Here is a 21,849-nt window from a genome sequence, read left to right on the forward strand (position 1 = left end):
AGGTGAGATGTGATGTGGAGCTTCGTAGGGAAAGCTCCTAACGTACTCTCAAACTACTTTAAGGTAAAAATACATAATTTTATCAGAATGAATCGGATTTTTTTCTTTCTACGTGCCTATTTTTATTGTTTGACATGCATATAGTCCGCTAAGTAACAGTGTTAAATGTGATATGGTTGATGGTTCGAGTTTGGTTTTAACATGCATGATTAATCGAGTGACTGGTTCATTAACCCATAAATGGTCATAGATAGTGTTTTTTTTTTTCCGGGTCATTTATAGCGATTTAAAATCGCTATTGTAAATGGCGATGGTAAAGATAATATAGCGTTCTTTTCCTAAATGAGCAATGTTGTTGCTTCATAAAATTGTCTACGATTGATTGACTTCATCATATACAACGACTCTAATTTGGACTATATCGATGCCGTGTTTTGTCTCATTCGCAACTCCCTCAATACCTTATCATTGAGACATAAAACACTACTAGAAAAAAGCGATTTAGAGACGGATTTTAGGGAGGGAACACAATCCCTCACTAATAGTGACGGATTTAGGGACGGATTTTTGTATTTTTCATAAAAGTTGAGTTGCCAAACATTAGTAACGGAATTGTCTAAATATCCCTCACAAAAATTCCGTCACAAAAATTCCGTCAATAAATCCCTCACTAAATTCATTAGTTGAATGTTTGTTACGAAATTTGTCATGGACTTTATCCCTATCTAATGTATCCCTCACTAAAACCCTCACTAATATCAATTACATATCTCTATCTAAGGTATCCCTCACTAAAAGTCTCACTAAATTCATTAGCCAAAACTAAATTATTTCCCCCTCATTTCTTTTCACGTTTTGGTTTCCCTCCTCTCATACTGAAATATTCCCCCTCTTTTTTTGGCTCACAAACCCCAAAATAATTATCCCACAAATTTTATACCCACAAACTCAAGATGAACTCAATACTCACAAACCCAAACACTCATCTTCAAAACTTCTCAGTCCCAAAAACTCAAGATGAATCCAAACCCTAAAATAAAATTAACCCAAAATTTTCCCCAAACGTTCATTCACTCTTCTCTCAGATGAACAAATTTTCCCAATCTACTCTCTCAAAACTGAATCACTCTCTTAGAACAAATATCAAGCTCTTTCCAAATATCATATAACTGAATCGACTCAGAGAACAAATTTTCCCAATTGCAAGCTCTTTCCATTCTCAGTTCTGAATCGCAAGCTCTCTCCTTCTCAGTCCAAAATATCATCGGTCAGTTTCAGCGATTTCTTCTCTTTGTTAGGGTTTCAATTTGAAATTTCTCCCCATTCTCATCACTTCTGATTTTGAAGCTAATTTTTCTAATATATATGTTCAATTTGTAGATTCTTCTAAATTTGAAGCTGAATTTGTAGATCTAAACTAAATCTGACTCCCAAAATCATCACGGTAACCTCTCTCTCAATCTTAGAATTTATTTATTTATTTATTATTTTACTATTTTTTTAATATTTTTTTTATAGTTTTTCTCTTCAGTGAAGTTAATGTTTGTGATAATTATTTTTCTGATGTTGTTTTAATTTATATATTCACTGTTATCTTTATCATGGCCATATTTGAAGTAAAGCTTGTTGAAATGAAGGGAAGGGGACCTTACATTTGGATTTTGGGTTCAAATTTTTCTGTTATATGGTATGTTGTTGAAAACATTTAGAGTTATAGGGTTTGTAAATTTTAGATTATGTTATATAAATTCAGAACATTTGAGGTCAATAGGATATTCTTACAACCTTTCTTGGATGATGTTGTATGATTTTTTTACTTGTGATATTTGTTTTCATTGTTTTACATGGCTAACATTTGGAGTTATGTACTTTGCTTTTACTGTCTAAGTCATATGAAGACGATGCTCTTGAAATCTATCCTCACATCACATATTAGCATGACTGTCTTTTAGGTGCTGCTAACCGTTTTGTAGTGTTGATAGAAGTCTTGTGCTTTGTTTTTGCAGGTACTGGCTTTGTGTGCTGCTACTTCGGTTGGGGATTTTGTGCTTTTGTTTCCTCACAGTTTCTGTTAGTGTTTTCTGTCAGTTGCGTGGCCTTTTTTATTCAGGTTCTGTTTTTCTGTGGGTGTTGCGGTGCCGCCTATATACGACACCTTGTATCGCAGTTTTGGTCTCCTTCGTTTGTCTTGTGCAGGGAGCCTTAATAATATTTCTGTTTAAAAAAAAAAAAAAAAGATGAATGATAACAAAGTTCTTAAAAAATGGACAATAGAAAAGGAGTATGTATGACTATGTGATATTTTCTGTGATATTTTGTGCAGGGAGCCTTAAAGAGTGATTAATCTTATGTGATATTTTCTATCAATTCAACAGTAAAAATGATATCTGATCTCCTCTGCCCTCTCGTAATTAAAAACCAACGTCGATGGCTTTTCTGTTCATTTCATTTGTTATTGGTATTAATATATCTAATTGTAACATAGGGAGAGTTAGTTTTCTAGGTGTTTTTGTGGGGGTAAGGGTGGGGCTGCTGCCTTCAGCCTGTGCGCATTGGCTAGGCCTGTTTTTTTCGCCTTCTGTTATTGGTATTTTGCTTCTTCTGTTAGCAGCAGTTGACAGTAGTTGTAGGAGTTGCTGTTTGCGTTTTTTTCCCTGCAGTGTTTTCATGTTCAGGGCCTGTGTTATGGTTCAGTTTCGCATGATCTTTCTCTGCTTGAGAGGATTTTTGGCTGTTAATATGATTACTGTTCAAAATAAAATATCTAATTGTAACATTATCTATTTTAGAAAGCTATCAAAATGGTTAATTTTGACCCCTTTTCCGTATGTCTTCCGCTTTGATGCTATGAGGTACTAGACTAATGCATTAATTTTGTGATGAAGGCTATTGGAGGTGGAGCATACAAGTATACCAACCTTTTCAAAGAAATACTTGGTGTTAGTCTTGACAACAAAGATTAAAGGAATTTTCTTGTGGCAGGAGCAAATTTCTTTCTTAAGGTAAAGAGCATTAGTCATATTATTGTGTTTTTCTCTCTGACTTTGCTTCTTTTTTAGTCATATCATATTATTTTTACTTTTTCCCTTGTTTTAAAGGTAAAGAGCATTAGTTTGGCTAAACTTGACTACCTTATGTTTACAATTTGGTTCAAGCAATATGCTTAAAATTTTAATATGTAGGATATTTTCTATAGCTATAGCTGAATATTGCTAATTACTTTATTTTCCTTCTTCACCTTTCATGTTTGGTGCTACTAGCCAAGATCTAATTGAAAACTACCTTGGTCTTTTACTATTATCATAAAACAAGCTGTCATTTCGTTTGAAAGTTGTGATCAAAGTTTGAAATTTAGATTTATTTATTATTTCTATTGTAAATGATGCATCAAGTAAATGTTGATTTCTGGATCAAAATACTCATACCGTCATGATAAGAAGCTTTTCTTACAAATAACAATTGAACTTTCTGACATCCGCGTTGTATGTTTTTTAGATGTGTCCAGATTTTGATGTGTTAATCAAATATGTTTTTTTATATGTATATATAGATGGCAGGAAATGATACTCTGGCGGGTGGAGGAAGAGGTACTGGTAGAGGTATCAGTAGAGGTAGGGGAGTTAGGGGTACCACACTTTCATCTGGGAGAGGTATGGCTGCCACTACTCCATCACACTCTATTGTTGGGCAAGCAACAAATCCTTCCACATCTCATACAACAACAAATACACAAGTTCCCCACTCTACTCCTAGCCCTCCCATTTCTCAATCAACAAGCTTGCCACAAATCCCATCATCTAATGCATCTGCTGCTGATCCACATGTATCATCAAATGATGTGGATTCATCTCCAAACAGTGGGAGTGAGGACCCTCTTGATGATCGTATTTGGATTCGTCCAGGACCAGAGAGCACGTATGCTTTTATTACTTTTTGTCCTTTAACTTTAAATATATCATACTCGTATCTTACAATTTCTTCAATATTGTTTTAATAGGTTTGACCCTCCTATTGCGCCTACACGTGCGATAACAAAAATTATGAAGCAAAAGTTTGATGGATGTTGGACAACGTATGGAGAACTAAAGGCTGAAGAAAAAAAAAACGGGAAACATAGTGTGATTGCAATGTGGTTTAGAGAGTTTAATGTATGAAAGTATTCATGAATATTTACGTATCTTACTAGTTATATTTATTTTTTTCATGTAGATTATTCTCAATATATTGCTTTATTCTATTATTAACCTATATTTTTTATATTGTAGAGGAAGTTTAAGTGGCTACCTGAACTTAATGGAGAGATTAAGAAGTCATTTGACCATAAAGCCTCTCAGTTATACTCAAGTGCAATGTATAGGGTCAGAACAGGGGAAGATGATGGTGATTGGATTCCAGTTGAAATGCGTAAGAAATTGGATGAAAAATGGAGTGAGGATGAATGGAAAAGCAAGGCACAAACTAACAGCAAAAACAGAAAATCTTCTGATGCTCCACTCCACACTGGAGGGTCGATTCCAACATTTGAGATTTCTAAGAGAATAGTAAGTAATTGAATTTGAGTTTAATTGTATTTGTTAGGTTAAGCATTTTAATTTCAATTAAAATTGATTGATCCGTTTTGTTTTTAGAAAACATCTCCAGAAGTGACTCCAACATCTTGGGAAATATTTGAATACACACACAAATTGAAAGGTGATCCAAGCAAGTGGGTTTCCTCAAAATCAAAGGATATTGCTGTAAGTTATTACTTCATGACCTTATTGAACGATGAATATTTAGTCTATTTTGTTGGGATATTGCTGAAATAATTGTTCACTGATGCTAGTTGTTGGGAACTAGTTATACACTGATGCTATTTTTATGGAGGTTCTGCACTGAGGCTAATTGTTAAGCAGATATGTAGCAGTCTGTAAGTGTATGTTTTAGAAGCAGATTGAGAAAAATAATTAATTGTCTTGACAAAAAGATATATCATAATGTTAGTTTGTTTGATGCTTCTGCGAAACTGATATAGGCAAGCAGTGAACACAGTATAAGTTTTTAGGATAGCATACCGGGTAAAAATCAGTAGTCTGGGCCGCTGTTAGCTGCTGTTTTCTTGCTGGTATAGCGGTCTGTGCTGGCTATTTGTGAGGCCTTCAGCTGAGTCCCTCCCCTTTTTTCCCTGCTGCCTCTTAGGGAGTTTTTGCTGAGCTAGTTTCTATGCTGAACTGGCAGCTTCTGTTGTTACAGCACTTTGTTGTTTAGCTGGTGTGGTTCTTGGTGGCCGGTTTGGGTGTGAGGCAGGAGTATGCTGGCAGTTTATGGCTTGTATACGTCGGCCTCACAACATGTTTCTGTGGTTTTTCTTGGGGTTTTATTCTTTGTTTTGATGTCCCGTTTAATCGCGGCATCTTATTGTATTTTTCTCTTTTACCGCGAGTCTTTTAGTGCTTCTTGCACGGACTTGTCGAGAATAATATTTGCCATTTCAAAAAAAAGATAAGGTTTTAGGCCAACATTTCATATAGTTATCAGGTGACAAAGTTGACAAAGTACTCTGTTTAAGACCAGGGGAGAATAGTTATCAAAATATTTCATATACTTACTTGGAATTATTCATGTATTCAATATTTTTTTTAAAAAAAAGTTGTTTATGTTGACTGAATGAAGTATGAAATTATTACTTGTTAGTAAAATATTATTAATTTGCAGGATGAGTTTGAAAAAAGAATTATTGAGAGGGATTCACATGAGGAGGCACTAGGGGATGATGTTTCTAGACATGAAAGTGACAACATTATCTTCTTAGATGTTGTTGGAGGAGTAAATAAGAAGGGTCGTATATATGGTTTGGGCCCGATAGCAGGGAAATATAAGCCGTCTAGATCTTCCAGATCTGACGGCATCTTACAATCTGAATTTGAACAAATGAGGGCTGAAAACGCATCACTTAAAGAGAAATTGAAGGCTCATGAGGAGTTGATTCGTGCATCGCAGGAAGATTCACGTTTTCTTAGGGAGCAAATGACTAAATTGATGGAAATGGTTTCTCAAGGTCATCTACATCCACCTCCACCTCCATCTACTTGATATATAGATATATAATATGTATAATATATGGTTATTTTGATAGCTTGGTTGCAAAATTAGCTAATGTGCTACTTCTAGTACCATTAAAAATGTTTTAAGCATTTATTATGAACCTTATTTTGAGAGTTTCCTTATGACTCTTTATGTATTTTGAGAGTTGAACAATGGTTGTAAACTTATTGACATTTTCCTTGTGACTTTTATGGTGATGAATGTCTGTGATGGGTATGAAGACAATTTATCAAGTGTTTTTTATTGCATATTTATAATTTCCAACATGTTCTATATGGTTTAATATAGTAAATGTAGTTAAAATATTAATATAATTAATTAATGAAATCTGGTAGGAAATTGAACATAAATTTCTGTTTCAATTAGTGAGGGAATTCAGTTTCATCACAATTAGTGATGAAATATGCCTTCACAATCTGAGAGGGAAAACCAATCCGTCATTAATTAGTGACGGAAATAATGCTAAATAATGATGGACTAGTCCCTCACTATTAGAGAGGGAACAAGAATCCCTCACTAATTACTGACGGATTTGTCCAAATTTCAGCTCATTTCTGGTTCATATTTAGTGACGGATTTATATACTTAGTGAGGGATTGTATCCGTATCAATTAGGGACGGAAACCAAAATCCCTCACTAATATTTAGCAAGGCCAAAATTCTTAAGGGATTACCGGTCGTCACTAAATCCGTCACTAAATTAGTTTGCGAGGGAATTCTGGTAGTTTAGTGAGGGATTTGTACCCTCTCTAAAATTGATTTTTCTAGTAGTGAAACAATGACACATTTTTGCCTTATCTATCATCTCGATGTCCAACTTCAAACCATGGGGGTCCAACTTCATCATAGATGTATGAAACAATTATCGATGAAAAACCAATAACCAAATTGTCTCTAACAACAATAACAACATACCTAGTAACATGAGCAAAACAAATCCATAATCATAAACAAAGAATAGAGATAAGAGAATAAAGGAACAACAAATCGATGCTTGTTAATTGAGTCCGACCCAAAAAGACATGTATTTGGGATAGAGTGGCTCTCGAATCCACTATGAAATGAGTGATATAAATAAGTTACAATAAATAAGGTCCCAGAGCTCTCAAAGAAGAATCCCTAATTTCTACCTATTTATCAAGTCACTAAAACCCACTCAGAGATCCTAAGAGAAAATTTTGATCTTTCTTCTAATGAGATCTTACTACCTAAGGTGTATGAAATGTTTTTCAACTCAAGAATCTCACCCAAAGACATTCAACTTTTAGCTTCTAAATTTCCTAAAAAAATTCTCGTAAGAATCAACAATTTCAACCAATTTATCAAGTCACTGAAACCCACACATAGATCCTAAGAGGAAGCAAGAAAGAGAATTTTGAAATTTCTTTTTTCTAATGAGATGTTACTACCCAAGGTGTATGAAATATTTTTTCAAGTAAAAAATCTCAACCAAAGACACTAAACTTCTAGCCTCTAAATTTCTTATAAAATCTCTCTTTAATTTTGTTAAGACTACACAATAAATATGAAGAATGTTTAACTAGTGATTCAAATTTCGAGCAAATCGCCTTGTTGCCCATCAAAGCAGCCTTGCAGCCAACTGCCAACGGTCCCTATCGCCTGGGAAAATTGCTCTTCTTCCTTTTAAAATTGTTCATTTCCTTAATTCAACGTGAATTAACTCACATTCGGCATTTTTTCGCGAAAGTTAACTCACACAGACAATTTTAAAATCGGTTAATCCGACTTAAAAAGTGATTAAACCGATATTAAAAGTGAGTTAACTCGCACTGAAAAGTGCCGAGCATGAGTTACTCCCTCTAGTCACATTTATAAGCAACTTTTGCCTTTTCAAATTCATTAAATAAATGATGTATCTGAAACATAATATAGTCTAGATACGTCATTTATTCAATGAATCTAAAAAAGCAAAAGTTGCTTATGAATGTGACCGGATGGAGTGACTCACACTGAATTAAGAAAATGAGAAAAACGAAAGGGAGAAAAGCAATTTTCAGGGCCCCATTGACCATAACCTTGCGGGCCAGGCTGCAAGAAATGGTCTTCCAAGGATGATTATTAAGCCTTGCGCCCCTCATTACATAGCCTTGCGAATTGAGCTACCTTGTACAATTTTTCAAAATTTCAATCTTTGCCGGGTACGATTTTAAGGCACACACAACATAATCATACATAAAAAATAATTTAAAAAACTAACGATTTTATTAGTTAATATTTAATAATGTACATCTGAAACGATAAGCTCTAACAATGTAATTTAATTTGCAATGAATTATTTTCAAAATTTCAATTTATACAATATTTTATATTATACAGCTATAGAAGAAGAAGAAAATATAGGTAATAAGTGAATCAGTAACTCTGGAATGCAATCCAAGTATAGAAGAACATGATAGACAATTGATAGACAGCCCTAGCAGCGACATGAGCAGCTTGAATTGGAAAATGGCAACTGTGCAAAACAATCCATGTCATCAAAGAGAGGGTGCTAATACACGTGTGGGGCCTGCTCCTCACATGATTGTTTCTGCTTCCTTTTTTATATATAAATTAAAATGAAGCCATAAATTAAAGATTAACAGTATAGGGAGTATAGTTATAGTAGTAGTAATATTAATACTGATACTACTATATAAAAGTGATATAAAAGACATTGGCTATTCAGCGTTAGTGGTAAATATAGATGAAAAAAAGTGGCAGCATAGAGCATAGCATGCAGAGAGGGACAGGATCCCTTGGATAAGGTCAGAATTTGACAGATATACAGTCTTGTGATGAATCAAACAGAAACTATGTCGTCACCTCTTGACCATATATATTTCCTCTCTATTCTCTAATTTTTAAGGGAGATTCTGTGCGTCCCACAGATCTCTATTCACCTAATTCAATTCCCATAACTACAGTCCACAAAGGAAGAAGAGACCCCTCAAAACTGAAACCGGCCACCGTAGTATACTACCTAGTAAAAATTATTACTCCCTCCGTCCCAGATTAACAGAGTCATTTATCAAAAAAAGTGTCCCAAAATAACTGAATCATTTCAATTTTCAATACTCCGTTCGTTCCGGATTAACTGAGTCATTTACTAAAAAAAAGTGTCCCAAAATAACTGAGTCATTTCAATTTTTAATACTACTTTTATCATTCCCAATTCAATATATTCCACTTTTTCCCTTTTACTCTCTGCGGTCCTATTTATAAGAGAAATTTGGGTCAACAAAAGTGGATGTATTTGGTCCAATTTTTTAACCAGATACATTAACTTTTGTTGACCAAAATTTCTCTTATAAAGAGGACCGGATGGAGTATAACGCTAATTAATAGTACTACTTTCATCATTCCCAATACAATATATTCCACTTTCCCCTTTATTTATACATTTTTCTTAATAAGCATGAAATGAGCCAAGGGCTCAATTAATTCGGGACGGAGGGAGTACTACTTTCATCATTTCCAATTCAATATATTCCACTTTTTCCCCTTTATAACTCTAATTAATACTGCTTTCATCGTTCCCAATTCAATATATTCCACTTTCCCTTTATTTATACATTTTTTTAATAAGTGTGAAATGAGTCACGGGCTCAATTAATTTGGGACGGAGAGATCATCTTTTTACATTAACTCTCCGCTTCTTAGGGGATAACTCTAATAATCCAAGTTCTACCTTGAGGTAAGCATTACTCAATAAACACTCTTATTTTTACGTTTTCTATGAGTTACAATGTCTTACTCCAAGTTATGTAAAATAAAAGAGTACTCCCTCCGTCCCGGTTTAATTGACCTACTTTGGTTTTTCACACAGATTAAGAAAAGTGTATAAATAAAGGGGAAAGTGGAATATATTGTATTGGGAATGATAAAAGTAGTATTATTTAGTGTTATATTGTATTGGGAATGATGAAAGTTGTATTGAAAATTGAAATGAGTCAGTTATTTTGGGACACTTTTTTTTAGAAAATAGGTCAGTTATTCCGGGACGGAGGGAGTAATAGTTATTTTGGTCACTAAATGTGTAATGAATAGTCATAATATCATTTAATGTATCGAAATTTTAAAATAGTCTCTGATGTGCATGATGATAATCAAAGTAGTAATTTAAGTTAAAAATTCTCGTTAATATTGTCATATTAGTCATGCAAGTCCTTATAAATACTTAATTACTGTCATATCAGCCTCTGAATGAACAAAGTTATGTCAGCGTTACTATTTCAATGTTAGAGACTATTTTGACTAACAAATTATACGATCAAGACTATTTTAAAATTTTGATACGTTAATAGACTATGGTGACAACTTATTGACTATTACCCAAAATAAAATCTTCAAGGTGGTTGTTGGTTTCCTATGAGACCAACATAATCTTTCCACAGGCCACAAATTAAACCCCCTCTTGCACGTCATCATCATAATATTTAATTTCATTCACCAAGAAAAAATCACAATATTTAATTCTCTTGCAGAATTTGAGCATATGTTGCTCTTCATCAACCTTTGTACTTTTTCTTCCATCAATAGGTTTAGATCTTGTTCCCAACAATTATTATTATCTTGACTAAATTAGCATTCTATACTCAAAATTGTAAGTGTTTTGAGCAGTACCTTCAATTCGAAAAGTGCAATTTCATCTCTCAAATGAAAAACCTTCAATCATTTTTAACCCATTCAACAAATTACTTTTATAGGAAACATATCATAATCAATGGAAAATCTATACATATTGGTTAAATATATCATAATACCATTTGGTATGCTAAGCTAAATTAGCTTCATATTTAAGCTTAGACCTCTTAATTATATCTATGGATGTTTAGGTGTAGATAGCTAGCTGCTTGACCATACTTTTACACTTCAACTTTGGTTTTTACAGCTAGCAATTCCTTACCAACTCTACACCCTATTTCCAAAATTAATTAATCATATCAACACATACCATCATAAAAACAATGTCAAATTAAAATCAAAATTTGAATACAACTAGAATGATGTTACTATATAAAGTACAGCACAAAAGTAGAATGATGTCTTGAAAGTTGAAAATAAAAGACAACATATCGTATAGATCTAATTTCATAACACTAGGCAAAGTTAAAATATGCAATTCTCATGCCCTTATTGGCTAAAACAAAACCAAAACTCAATTTTTTGATTTTTGCTTTAGAAGCAAGCAAAACACAATGATGATATCCTTGGTTACATCCTACTATGTGTCTACATACATATGGTCACACTATCACATTGCAAAAAAAATATAAGAAACCCAAAATAAAACTTGCATTTTAAATATTTAAAGGATACTTATATATATAGTCATAGAGGAGCATTAGAATAGTTCAAAAGGCACATAAAACAAAGCTGAAAATTAGTACAACTGTCTTGGATAGTATCAGGTAGTTGAAGTACTGAAAATAACTTAATATATATCTTCATATAATATAATATAGATATAAAGTTAAGTATCTTGATTATGGTTTCTCCATCAGACAAAGGACCAGTTGATGAACATGAAAGCTAAGCAGTGATTGGCATCATCATCATTAAGAACTTTCCATGCAATGGCTTGCTCATAAGACACTGGCCTATTCATACTTGATACACAAATCCCTCCTGGCAGAGATGCATAACCCTGGAAAAATAACAACAGATTAACATTAAAATCCTAAAGTTATTCAAAAAATTCCATGTTCAAATTAAATTGCATAAATTTATATATATAAATAATAATAATTACCTGTTGCATAATCTTGGAGAACTCAGAGCAAAGAATCTTCCTGCCAGCTTCATCAAGAACTTTATCAAGCATAATATCTTGAAGAGCAACTAGAGTAGTTTCAAGCATGTCTAGTCCAGCCTGGTTTGAAAAGGTGAATATTGGAGATGCCTGCAATAATATTCTCAAAAGTCAGAAGAATACTAAAAGGAGATTTTAAAGAACACAAGATAAAGAGCAAATCCAGTTATTACATTTGTTTTTACAGAACAGCACATAATTGCATCAGAATGGTGCCAAAGTTGTCTCAATATTGCATCACTCGCTGCGGACTCAACTCTAAAAAGCTCGGCACCAGTGTGCATCCTGAAAAAGACAACAACATATAGAATAAGACGAAGCACATTTGAGAATTGAGAGCGCTAATTAGTAAAATAAGATATTTGTAAACAAACCTGTAGCTTCTAGATATCCATCGTGCCAAAGCATGAGCTTCTGGCGAACCAGGAAGAGACTTTGGCCCAAGCTGAGTACCTGGCCGAGAGGGCGCAATTGCCATGGCAACCCTCTGAACTGATGCCACAACACTACGCACATACTGGCGAGCCATGGAAGCCACATTGTCGCGCAAGTGATTCTCAAAGGTAAATTGGAATGCAATTGTAAGGACCGACCTAAGGTTGTATCCGTTTGAACCAGCACCTTCACCAGATGGACGAGCATTACTAGATCCTTCAAGTAAATCCAATGTTCTTGATGTGGTTGGACCGTCCTGCGATGCAGAATTCAATACATCAACATATGTTTCAGGAGTAATATTTTTGCGAGTATGTTTCATTAAATTAATGCAGTGGTAGTTGATAAATGATACTTAACTGATTTAGGATCCAAGGGAATAACTCGAAAACCAGAAGGCAATAAGAGGGCATCATCTGCAAAGGATTCATCTATAGGGGCAAACACAAGTTGAGCACATGCTCCAATTGAATTTTCATCAATTCCACTGCAAAGCTGCAACAAGTTTCATACACAGAAGGTAATTTAAAATCATTTCAAGAACTGTCTATACCTTACTACTTCAAAATATACAAAAATGAAACATTCGCACAAATTTACCTGCAAAAGATACATATCACGTGCCAGTGCAACATCTTCTGGGGAGAATGCATGTCCCTCTATACGAACTACCTCCAGGAACTGCACCAATGCAACATACCGCAAATAAGCACATAATAATATTATGCAAATACAAAATACTGAAGGTCAGTAAATAGTTACGAACATTACCTCTTCGTGCTCGATCGTAGGAGCAAGAGGTAAAATGACCTGGCTGCTGGGAAAGCCACCGGGTCTTGGACACGGAACTGCATAGGGGCTAGACTTGAGACAAGTAGCAGAGTAGGCATCAACGCCATAATCAGCCCATTCTGATCGATGCTCCCTCAAAAATCGAACAAGCAAAGCAGGAGGAACATTCTGTGATAAATAAACAAAATTCAGAAAGATCTCAACAAGTTGGTTATTAGGAGGAACTGCTAAGTGACATATAGCTGATGAAAATATTTGCTAAGAGACAATACCTGCAGTAGCATTGATGCCTTGGCACACAAGACACCACCTCCAAATGTTGGGAACATTGATGAATAGTTGGACCCCAAAAACTTGTTTGGAGACGAGTTTACAGCAATTGTTACGTCTTCAACACCATCATTTCCCAGCAACGACCAACCGTCATCGACAAATCCATTCACAGCATCATTGAACCCCCTGAAAATGAAAGGTGTCAAGGAAGATAGAGTGAGTTAGAATTAGGTGAGAGTATGAATAATAAATTGGCTTCAACTAAATCACATCAAGTGAATAATTCAAATGCCAAATGCCGCATTGAATCGTGGCAGCATGTTAGGTCCCTACCTGCAAAGTCTCTGACTAAAAGTTCTCAAAACAGCTGGTTGGCGCCCGCCACCATACTGAATTTCTCCACTGGATTCTTGTGCTATCTGTTTTATGTGTTGCAATGCCTGCAAAGTGGAGTTTAAAATGAATTAGAAATTAACTTTGACATGATTAGTTGTGTAACATCTATATAATCAATCTTACAGCAATAGTCAATTTCTGAGCCAAGATTTTTGACGATTCATAGAGGGGCCTCAGAACTTCAGGGACACTCCAAACCTGAAAAAAAATGTTAAATACCGAAGTCAGAAAAGTTCAACAACATTAAGTTACAAAACAAATTTGAAATTAAACATGTCCCTTACATCTAAATCAACGTGATCAACAATATGAATAATGGATCCACCCCCCTCGCAAGGTCTAATAAGGAAACCACTAGGAAGCATTTCAGCTCTCACAAAATTTGACGGAGAAGGCCCTGTAGGGCCACCAGTAGAAGCATTCAACGATCTCTCACATATCTGCCAGCATAATCATTTCAATAAATTAAGACTGTTCTAAAAATCTCAATTGTAATAATAAAATGATAGGTTCTTCTTAGTACCACAAGACTTCCATCTTCCAAACTTGTAGTATATCTCAGTGTCCAAAAGTCTCGTGCTGCAGCCAAAGTTGTAGGCGCATACGTCTAATAACAGAAAAAAAGATACATCAGCAAAACTAACAAATTAAATACAAGTCAACAGAAATAGAAACTGCATTTTGATTTCTTTTGTAGAATAAATTAGGACCTGCATGTACATAAGCTCTATTGTACCACCACCACCAGTGGGAACAATACTCAATACATCAACGCATCGGCAGTCACGATACCATGACAGTCTATCTTTAAGAATCTCGGCAACCTAAGACAAAAGTAAACACAGACAAGTTATTAAAAAGTAATCACAATTTCATTGTTCAACAGCAAGGAGGAAACAAATCAACAACAAAATAATACCTTAGTGGGCTCTAGACTCACAAGGCCGCAGGCTCGCGCCGCTATCCCACTAGAGTTGCGGGAAACAGCAACGATGCCAATAGATTCCGGACCAGGCTACACAAAGACATTAAAATTGAATGTTAAGACACTAACATCAACAAACAACCATAAAATTGTTCAATAGGTCATCGTTATCATTATATGATACCTTCATCCCAATCATCTGCACCCAGTCGACAGCAGTTCCGGTAGCCTTAGATAGGAACTCTGCCAGGGTCTCCTCAGCCACGGCGAGAAGACTAATAGAACATTAAAACAATAAATTATGTCAACATTAAATTAAAATGAATAACATAACATAAACTATTACACAATGCAACAAAAAAAAAGGTGTTACTAACCCAGCTGGGTTGTTTGCATCCCTTTGAGGACGCTGAGTTGGGTTTTGCTGTTGGTTTTGACCACTCATTACCACAGAATCACAGCTATTGTCTGTGGTAGTTGCAGCAGAAGCCTATTCAAAAAGAAAAAGTTGGCATGTGAATAATCAATGATTACTTCTTAACTTTTAACAACAAATATTTTTAATGCATTCAATGAACATTGAAACAATAAAAGCATAAACAATATAACAATAAAAAAACAAAAATGAGTAGTATCTCACACTCACAGTATGAATCTGTTGCTTCATGTATCCATTTTCATACACCAGATGAGAAACTTGCTTCTGCAGACGGTCATTCTCTTCCATCAAGAGCTTGTTCATTGCAGACAACTTCCTATTCACTGTCTGTAAACGTGAAGCTTCCTTTCTTTGCTTCTCACGGCATCTACACAACAATTCAGCAAAAATATTGTAAGCAAAAAATACATATAAAATAATCAAGTAAAATAACTTGGAAGCCATTATGCAGAAACCACATTCACCATTAAATGCAGAAAACTACATCTAAAAATAAAGAACATGATATACAAGAAATTTAAATGCCAAAGGGGTTAATAACATCACTGGAGAAACAAATAACAATAATTTCAAAAGCACATTTTTGGACTAATAATGTTTAACCAAAAACCAAGCATTAATGTTTTGTTTCACATCAACATGAACCAATATTTATCTATAAATAAATGTTACTAAATTTTAAAAGGGTTGAACAAAAAAAGACTAAAACAAACAAAAACACACCCCATCATTCTCCACAAAGTTCTTTTTTTCTTAATCTAGAATTGTTACTAATTATTGAAAGAATGAACAAAAAAAGGACTAAACCAAACACCCCACAAGTTATTTCCTTCAAAGTTCTTTCTTTTATCTATAAATGTTACAAAATATTCAAAGGGTTTGAACAAAAAAAGACTAAAACAAACAAAAAAACACAAACCCCACAAGTTATTTTCATTCAAAGTTCCTTTCTTTCATAATGACAAAAAAAAAATGGTAACCAACCAACCAAAAAGTGAAAACATTTTTTCAAACAAAAAAGCTTCATGAAAACAAAACAAAACAAAAAAGAACAAAAACTTTAACATTGTTGAAAACTGAAAAGTTTACCTTCGGTTTTGAAACCAAACTTTGATCTGTTTAGGTTCAATGTTAGAAAGGATAGGACATTCTCTAATGAGTTGTTGTCTTCTCAAAGAACTAGGCTTAGGACATTCTGAATAAACTCTCTCCAAAGCTTCAACTTGTTCAGGAGTGTACCTTACATATTTACCAGCATCCATTTCTTTATGCATAGAAAGTGCCATTGTTAAAGGAAAAAAGAAAGTTTTTTTATATGAAAAAAGCTAAGAAAGATTGTGAAAATGATGAAGCTAGTTTGGTTCTTCTTCTTCACTCTGCAGGCTCTCTTGACCAAGAGAGCCTCCACTCTCTTTCATAGAAAATGGTGAGGTTGAAGGTGGTAAGGTAGAGAGAAAACAAAGAGAGAAGGTGTTGGCAGAGAGAGATGGGATGGAACAAGAAACAGTGAAGGAGAGTAGTGTGTGGTTTTATCTATGTATTTGCCTATGTATATGTAGAAAAACAATGCAATATACTCCCTCTGTTTCAAAATGAGTGTCGCTTTAACCAAAAAAATTTGTTTCAAAATGAGTGTCGCTTTCAGTTTCCAATGCAATAATAACTTTTTCTTTTCAATTGTACCCTCCAATCAATACTCTGCACACTACTTTCAAAGTATTACTTTTGAAACTAACCAATAGTTAATAAGGATAATTTGGTAAAATAACCATTCTCTTTCTCTTAATCATTCCATTTCTTAATATGTGTGTAAACACCTAAAACGACACTCATTTTGAAACGGAGGGAGTATATTTATGAGTAATACTACTCCCTCCGGTCTCAAATATAAGAAAAGATTCATTTTTTAGGTTCATTGAATAATTAATGTATCTGCTTTACAATATAGACCACATACATTAACTACTCAATGAATCTAAAAAAGGAATCTTTTCTTATATTTGAGACCGGAGGGAGTACTATACTAGACTCTACTATTTAATGTAGTAGTAGTAATAGCTTTTTATCTCTTAAAAAAAAAACTTTGTTATAAAAAGTTATTTTATTGAGTGTTTAATTTAAATTGGATTTTTTTTTTGAAATTATTTAATATTGAATCAAATAAAGTTTGTGTTTGGTATCAACAAATATGCTAGAATCACGATTATGCATCACGATTTTTCAAAAAGTTTCATTATGTAATTTCTGTAAATTATGTTGGATCAGTGTGATTCTGACATACCAACTATGATACTAAACATAGGTTAAGATTGATTGAGCATATAATAAACCTTAAAAGAATATAAAGTTTACTCTTGAGGTGCTAGATGGAAAATTGGAAATGGCATAAATATTCCGATTTTTGAGGCTCCATGGTTAAGAAATGGGGGAAGTATTTCGGGTGTGGGGCAACCTATCGAAGTGCTTCAGCATGCTAGAGTCCACTCCCTGATTGATCACGATGTTCATGGCTGAAACTACCATTTGATTAATTATTATTTTGACAATGATACTGTGCAGGAAATCTTTAGAACTCCCTTGTTCCATCAAGTGGAGGAAGATGATATGGTATGGAAGGCCGAGAAAAATGGTCAATATTCGGTAAGGAGTGCATACCGTTTGTGCATTGAAGACGTAGCAGATAATTCACACTTACACCGTATAGGTAGCTGGGACAATATTTGGAGACTTAAAGTTCCGCCGAAAGTAAAGAATTTAATATGGAGGATTTGTCGAGGTTGTTTACCGACTCGAGCAAGGTTGTTAGATAAGGGAGAAAATGCACCTCTTTATGTGGTTTGTGTGATGAAAGTTATGAGGATACGATTCATGTTTTATTTGATTGCCCGCGTGCAAGAAATGTTTGGCAGCATTCTTTATTATGGAGCAAAGTGTATTTGGTCATGCGGAATAACAATACAGTGGATGATATCATTTTTGCCAGAATACGACAGAGACTACTCAGGCAATTGCTGAGCGAGCAAGATTTCTGCTGTATAATTGGCAGTCAGCAAATAAGGAGAAACAGCAGGGCGCTGCGGCTGGAGCTTATGTTGCGCAACCTATATCTGTCCAGACAGCAGGTACAGTAGGGAATGCGGTGCTGCCAGTTCAGAACAGATGGCAGAAACCGTTACAAGGTAGGCTGAAATGCAATGTGGATGCTGCCTTCTCGGAAATGCTAAACTGTGTTGGTTTTGGTCTATGTATTCGGGATGAATTCGGAGATGTCATAAAGGCAAAAACATTATGGTCAAATCCTATTTGTTCTTCATATATTGGTGAAGCCTTGGGACTTTCTCATGCTATACAGTGGGTGCACGAACTACAACTTCCTAATGTTGATTTCGAGCTGGATGCCAAGAAAGTTGTGGATTATTCTAATAGAGGAAGAAATGACATTTCCGAGTTTGGTGCAATTGTTGATGAATGTAAGAGAAGATGTAGTGTGTATTTTGAAAACTCTAAGGTGGAGTTTAATCGGAGACAAGCAAATGTGGTTGCTCATACACTTGCCAGAGAGGCCACTTTATTAGCTAGTAACCATGTCTTTGATCATGTACCTCTTTGTATTTCGACTTTGATATCTAATGAAAAGCTATAAGCTATTTTCTTTCAAAAAAAGTTTACACTTGAAATTTTGTGTTTCACAATTTGTGACATAATATGATCCCGCTTGAGTTTTATGAAATCTACTATTGATTTTAACTTGTGTTTCATAATTGTGTGTTAGCCTATGTTTGGTTCAAGTTTGGAATATAAAAATTGATTTTGCACGGGCGAAATTGAGTTTCCCATGTTTGATTGTTTTTTATTAAAATTAAAATTGATTTTAATTTTGGAATTTATTTTAATTTTAAGTTAAGATTTATAGATCTGAATTGACGAAAATATCATCAACAAATGTTAACTACCTTTTAGGGAACTTGTTAAATTGGTTAAATCAATTTAAAAAGTGATTAGACTAATTTTTTTTGAATGACACGTAACTACTCCCTCCGTCCCATAATACTTGACACAGTTGACCTTATTACGCATGTCAATGCATAATTTTGAGTTTAAATATCTTGAATAATATATTAGAAAAAAATTATGAAAATTTGATATTTTGAAAATACTTATCGAGACAAATCTAACGACATCTTATATGATATTATTTATCTTTGTATATTAGTAAAAAAATATGGTCAAAGTAAGTTATGTCAAAATTACACATTTTCAAATGGATCATCTATTGCGAGACGGAGGAAGTACCGTTTTGTGGCGAATAATAGTTGCATTTCTTTAGCAACCAGAGTGTCAAAAGAGCAACTCTGGCCGCCAAACATGCATTGAATAATTTTAGAAAATCAATTCACTCAAAGTCAAATATCTTCAACCAAACATGCACACAAAATATTTTGGAACAAAAATAAAATAGTATTATTACGATTATAAAAATGTAAAAATGTATAATACATTTTTACCAAATTCCAAAACAAAACAAAAACATATGAGTGAGTAAAAAAACAAAAACATATGATAAGACATGACAAGAGAATAAGAGAAACAGTTTTTGGCAAATGGTTTTTTTTGGTGTTAGTATTTCCTAAATTCTCTCTCTCTCTCTCTCTCTCTCTCTCTCTCTCGTATGCAGCAAAAAGATACAGTTGTACAGCGGTCAGCAAGGCATACCAACAGGCAACAGTACTGTTACACCCCCCTCTCTCTCTCTTCATGAAATCATGCTTTTTGAAATTCAACTTTGATTCTTATGATATGTGTGATGCATGCATGCATGGATGCCATGTGAAGATGCATGCATGAAATCATAATATTAATATAATATGTTGATTTAATATTCCAAGGATAAAAGAGAAAAACGTGACTTTGTTAGTGTTAGTACAAACGTAACCCCATTTGGTTGCTTGGTTTGGTACATTTGCTTGGTTACTTCATCATGTTTGCATGGTATATACTATATACGATTATTATTCATCCATTCATTGATACTACATTTTGTTTAAAAAAACTAATCTAATATTCATGATTAACCTTTTTCCTCACAAAATTCTCATCTTAACTTAGAATAGGTCTCATGGATATTGTACTTATATATCTATTTACAAATTGATGATGACCCATATTTTGCTACATAGTACATTTAGTATTTTTGCATCATTGTACTTATTTCCTTGTCCCATGTTGACTCCAGATTTTTGTTGTTAGTTTTAATTCTATTTTGCTGGAACTTCTTAATAAAAAAAAATCTATTTTGCTAGAAGGAAAAAGAATCAAAATTTAATAACTTTTATGTCCTTCAGCATAGATAAGAAAACCTCGTTAATAATTTAGTATGGACGTTTTTTTTTTAAAAGAAATTTAGTATAGACATTAAAGAGTGTATTTTTAAAAAATTCATAAGGTTTTCTTGAAAGGAACATTCATAAGTTATTAATACATTAATAATTTAAAATATATGAACTAATGTATCCCTTTGTAACATATCTAAAGATATATATATATATATATATATATATATATATATATATATATATATATATAAAATAACTTAATTTCAACATAGTGTGCGTAACAAATCTTTACCTATATATTATTTTAAAGTGTTAAATAAGTTTTCATTCTGAAAAATATAAAGTTTTTGTTTTAATCCTTATAAAATGGGTTATTTTCATCCTTTAAAGAAAAATCTATTTTATTTTTTCTTAATGAACGATTTTTGTTATTAACATCAAGATTACGACCATTTTATATTCAAGGTGTGTCCAAATTATATCAATCTATTATGCAAAACAGTTGCATATTTGAAAAATATCAAAGACATGTCAAAAGTATGTCCATTGAAATACAAAAAACAAAACAAAATATTTGAAAAGAATAAAAACATCATTTTTCTGAAGATTAAAATCAAAATTCGCTATTTTTTTTAAATGAAAATTTTATCGATGCCTATTTTAAATAACTTTGTGAATTATTAACTAAGAAGATTGCAACCCCCTTATGAATAGGGAGTACCCTCCATATTCTTCTTGTCATTCTCAAGTTAAGGAGATTGCATGACCAAAAATTATATATGATAACCTAAAGAATGTTAATAGTCTTAACATTTGAACCGCTCCACCACTCTCATCAAGTAACCATATTGAAATAAGAACAATTCACCGTTGTCTCAGTTCCTTATGTAAGGAAAATGACCCATGTAGTCTTCTACAAAATCGTAGGGGTTGCTGCGTGTAGATTTTCTCTTCCAGTTCTCCATTTAATAAAGTGATCTTCGCGTCCATTTTCTCCAATTCAAAATTGTATTATTAACATTCTTCGTAAGTCCCCTTATGGAATGACGTTTCACCATAAGTGAGAAAATCTTGTAGTAATCAATTCTCTTGATTGAACAAAAACCCTTTTCCAAAAGCCTAGATTTATACCATGGTTCTTAAGTCCTCGTAGTACCTTTTTTCTTCTTGAAGACCCACTTGCATCTAACTACCCATTGTTTCTTAGGTAGCTCCAAAAGCTTCCAAGTTTTGTTCTTATCTAATGAGCACATTTCCTCAGCATAATAAATTAGATCAGCATAATTGTATCGTGTTGGTGCAACAAAGTTCCTTCTTTCCTTGTCTGTAGCCAATGATAGATCTCTGGCAAGTGCACCAA

General features: G+C 33.7%; 2 protein-coding genes across 4 annotated transcripts; one reads left to right on the plus strand and one right to left on the minus strand.

The window, feature by feature from the left end:
* The first annotated feature begins 487 nt into the window (after nt 1-487).
* LOC146945009 (uncharacterized) lies at nt 488-6,309 on the plus strand. Of its 3 annotated transcripts, none has more exons than XM_085743372.1 (9): nt 488-1,267; nt 1,381-1,444; nt 2,007-2,110; nt 2,886-3,002; nt 3,551-3,915; nt 3,998-4,148; nt 4,266-4,541; nt 4,629-4,736; nt 5,695-6,309. In XM_085743372.1, the coding sequence occupies exons 5-9, from the start codon at nt 3,551-3,553 to the stop codon at nt 6,070-6,072; spliced, it is 1,278 nt and encodes a 425-aa protein (XP_085599498.1). In that variant the 5' UTR covers nt 488-1,267; nt 1,381-1,444; nt 2,007-2,110; nt 2,886-3,002; the 3' UTR covers nt 6,073-6,309. The 3 variants fall into 3 exon arrangements, with proteins under 3 accessions (XP_085599498.1, XP_085599497.1, XP_085599499.1); XM_085743371.1 differs by having other exon boundaries at nt 2,007-2,070; XM_085743373.1 differs by lacking the exon at nt 2,007-2,110.
* Nucleotides 6,310-11,357: 5,048 nt separating this feature from the next.
* LOC146945010 (homeobox-leucine zipper protein ATHB-14-like) lies at nt 11,358-16,654 on the minus strand. The gene is made up of 18 exons (XM_085743387.1): nt 16,246-16,654; nt 15,364-15,523; nt 15,095-15,207; nt 14,902-14,992; nt 14,712-14,807; nt 14,503-14,616; nt 14,316-14,399; nt 14,077-14,232; nt 13,916-13,990; nt 13,730-13,836; nt 13,396-13,582; nt 13,103-13,291; nt 12,932-13,012; nt 12,692-12,826; nt 12,271-12,587; nt 12,070-12,181; nt 11,837-11,986; nt 11,358-11,731 (listed from the first exon to the last, which is right to left on the minus strand). Exons 1-18 carry the CDS (start codon nt 16,440-16,442, stop codon nt 11,585-11,587), a joined length of 2,511 nt encoding a protein of 836 aa, XP_085599513.1. The 5' UTR covers nt 16,443-16,654; the 3' UTR covers nt 11,358-11,584.
* Nucleotides 16,655-21,849: the final 5,195 nt, after the last annotated feature.

This window comes from Medicago sativa, chromosome 2, assembly GCF_051527215.1.
Source record: "Medicago sativa cultivar Bolivia chromosome 2, Bolivia_mono, whole genome shotgun sequence".
NCBI lineage: Eukaryota > Viridiplantae > Streptophyta > Magnoliopsida > Fabales > Fabaceae > Medicago > Medicago sativa.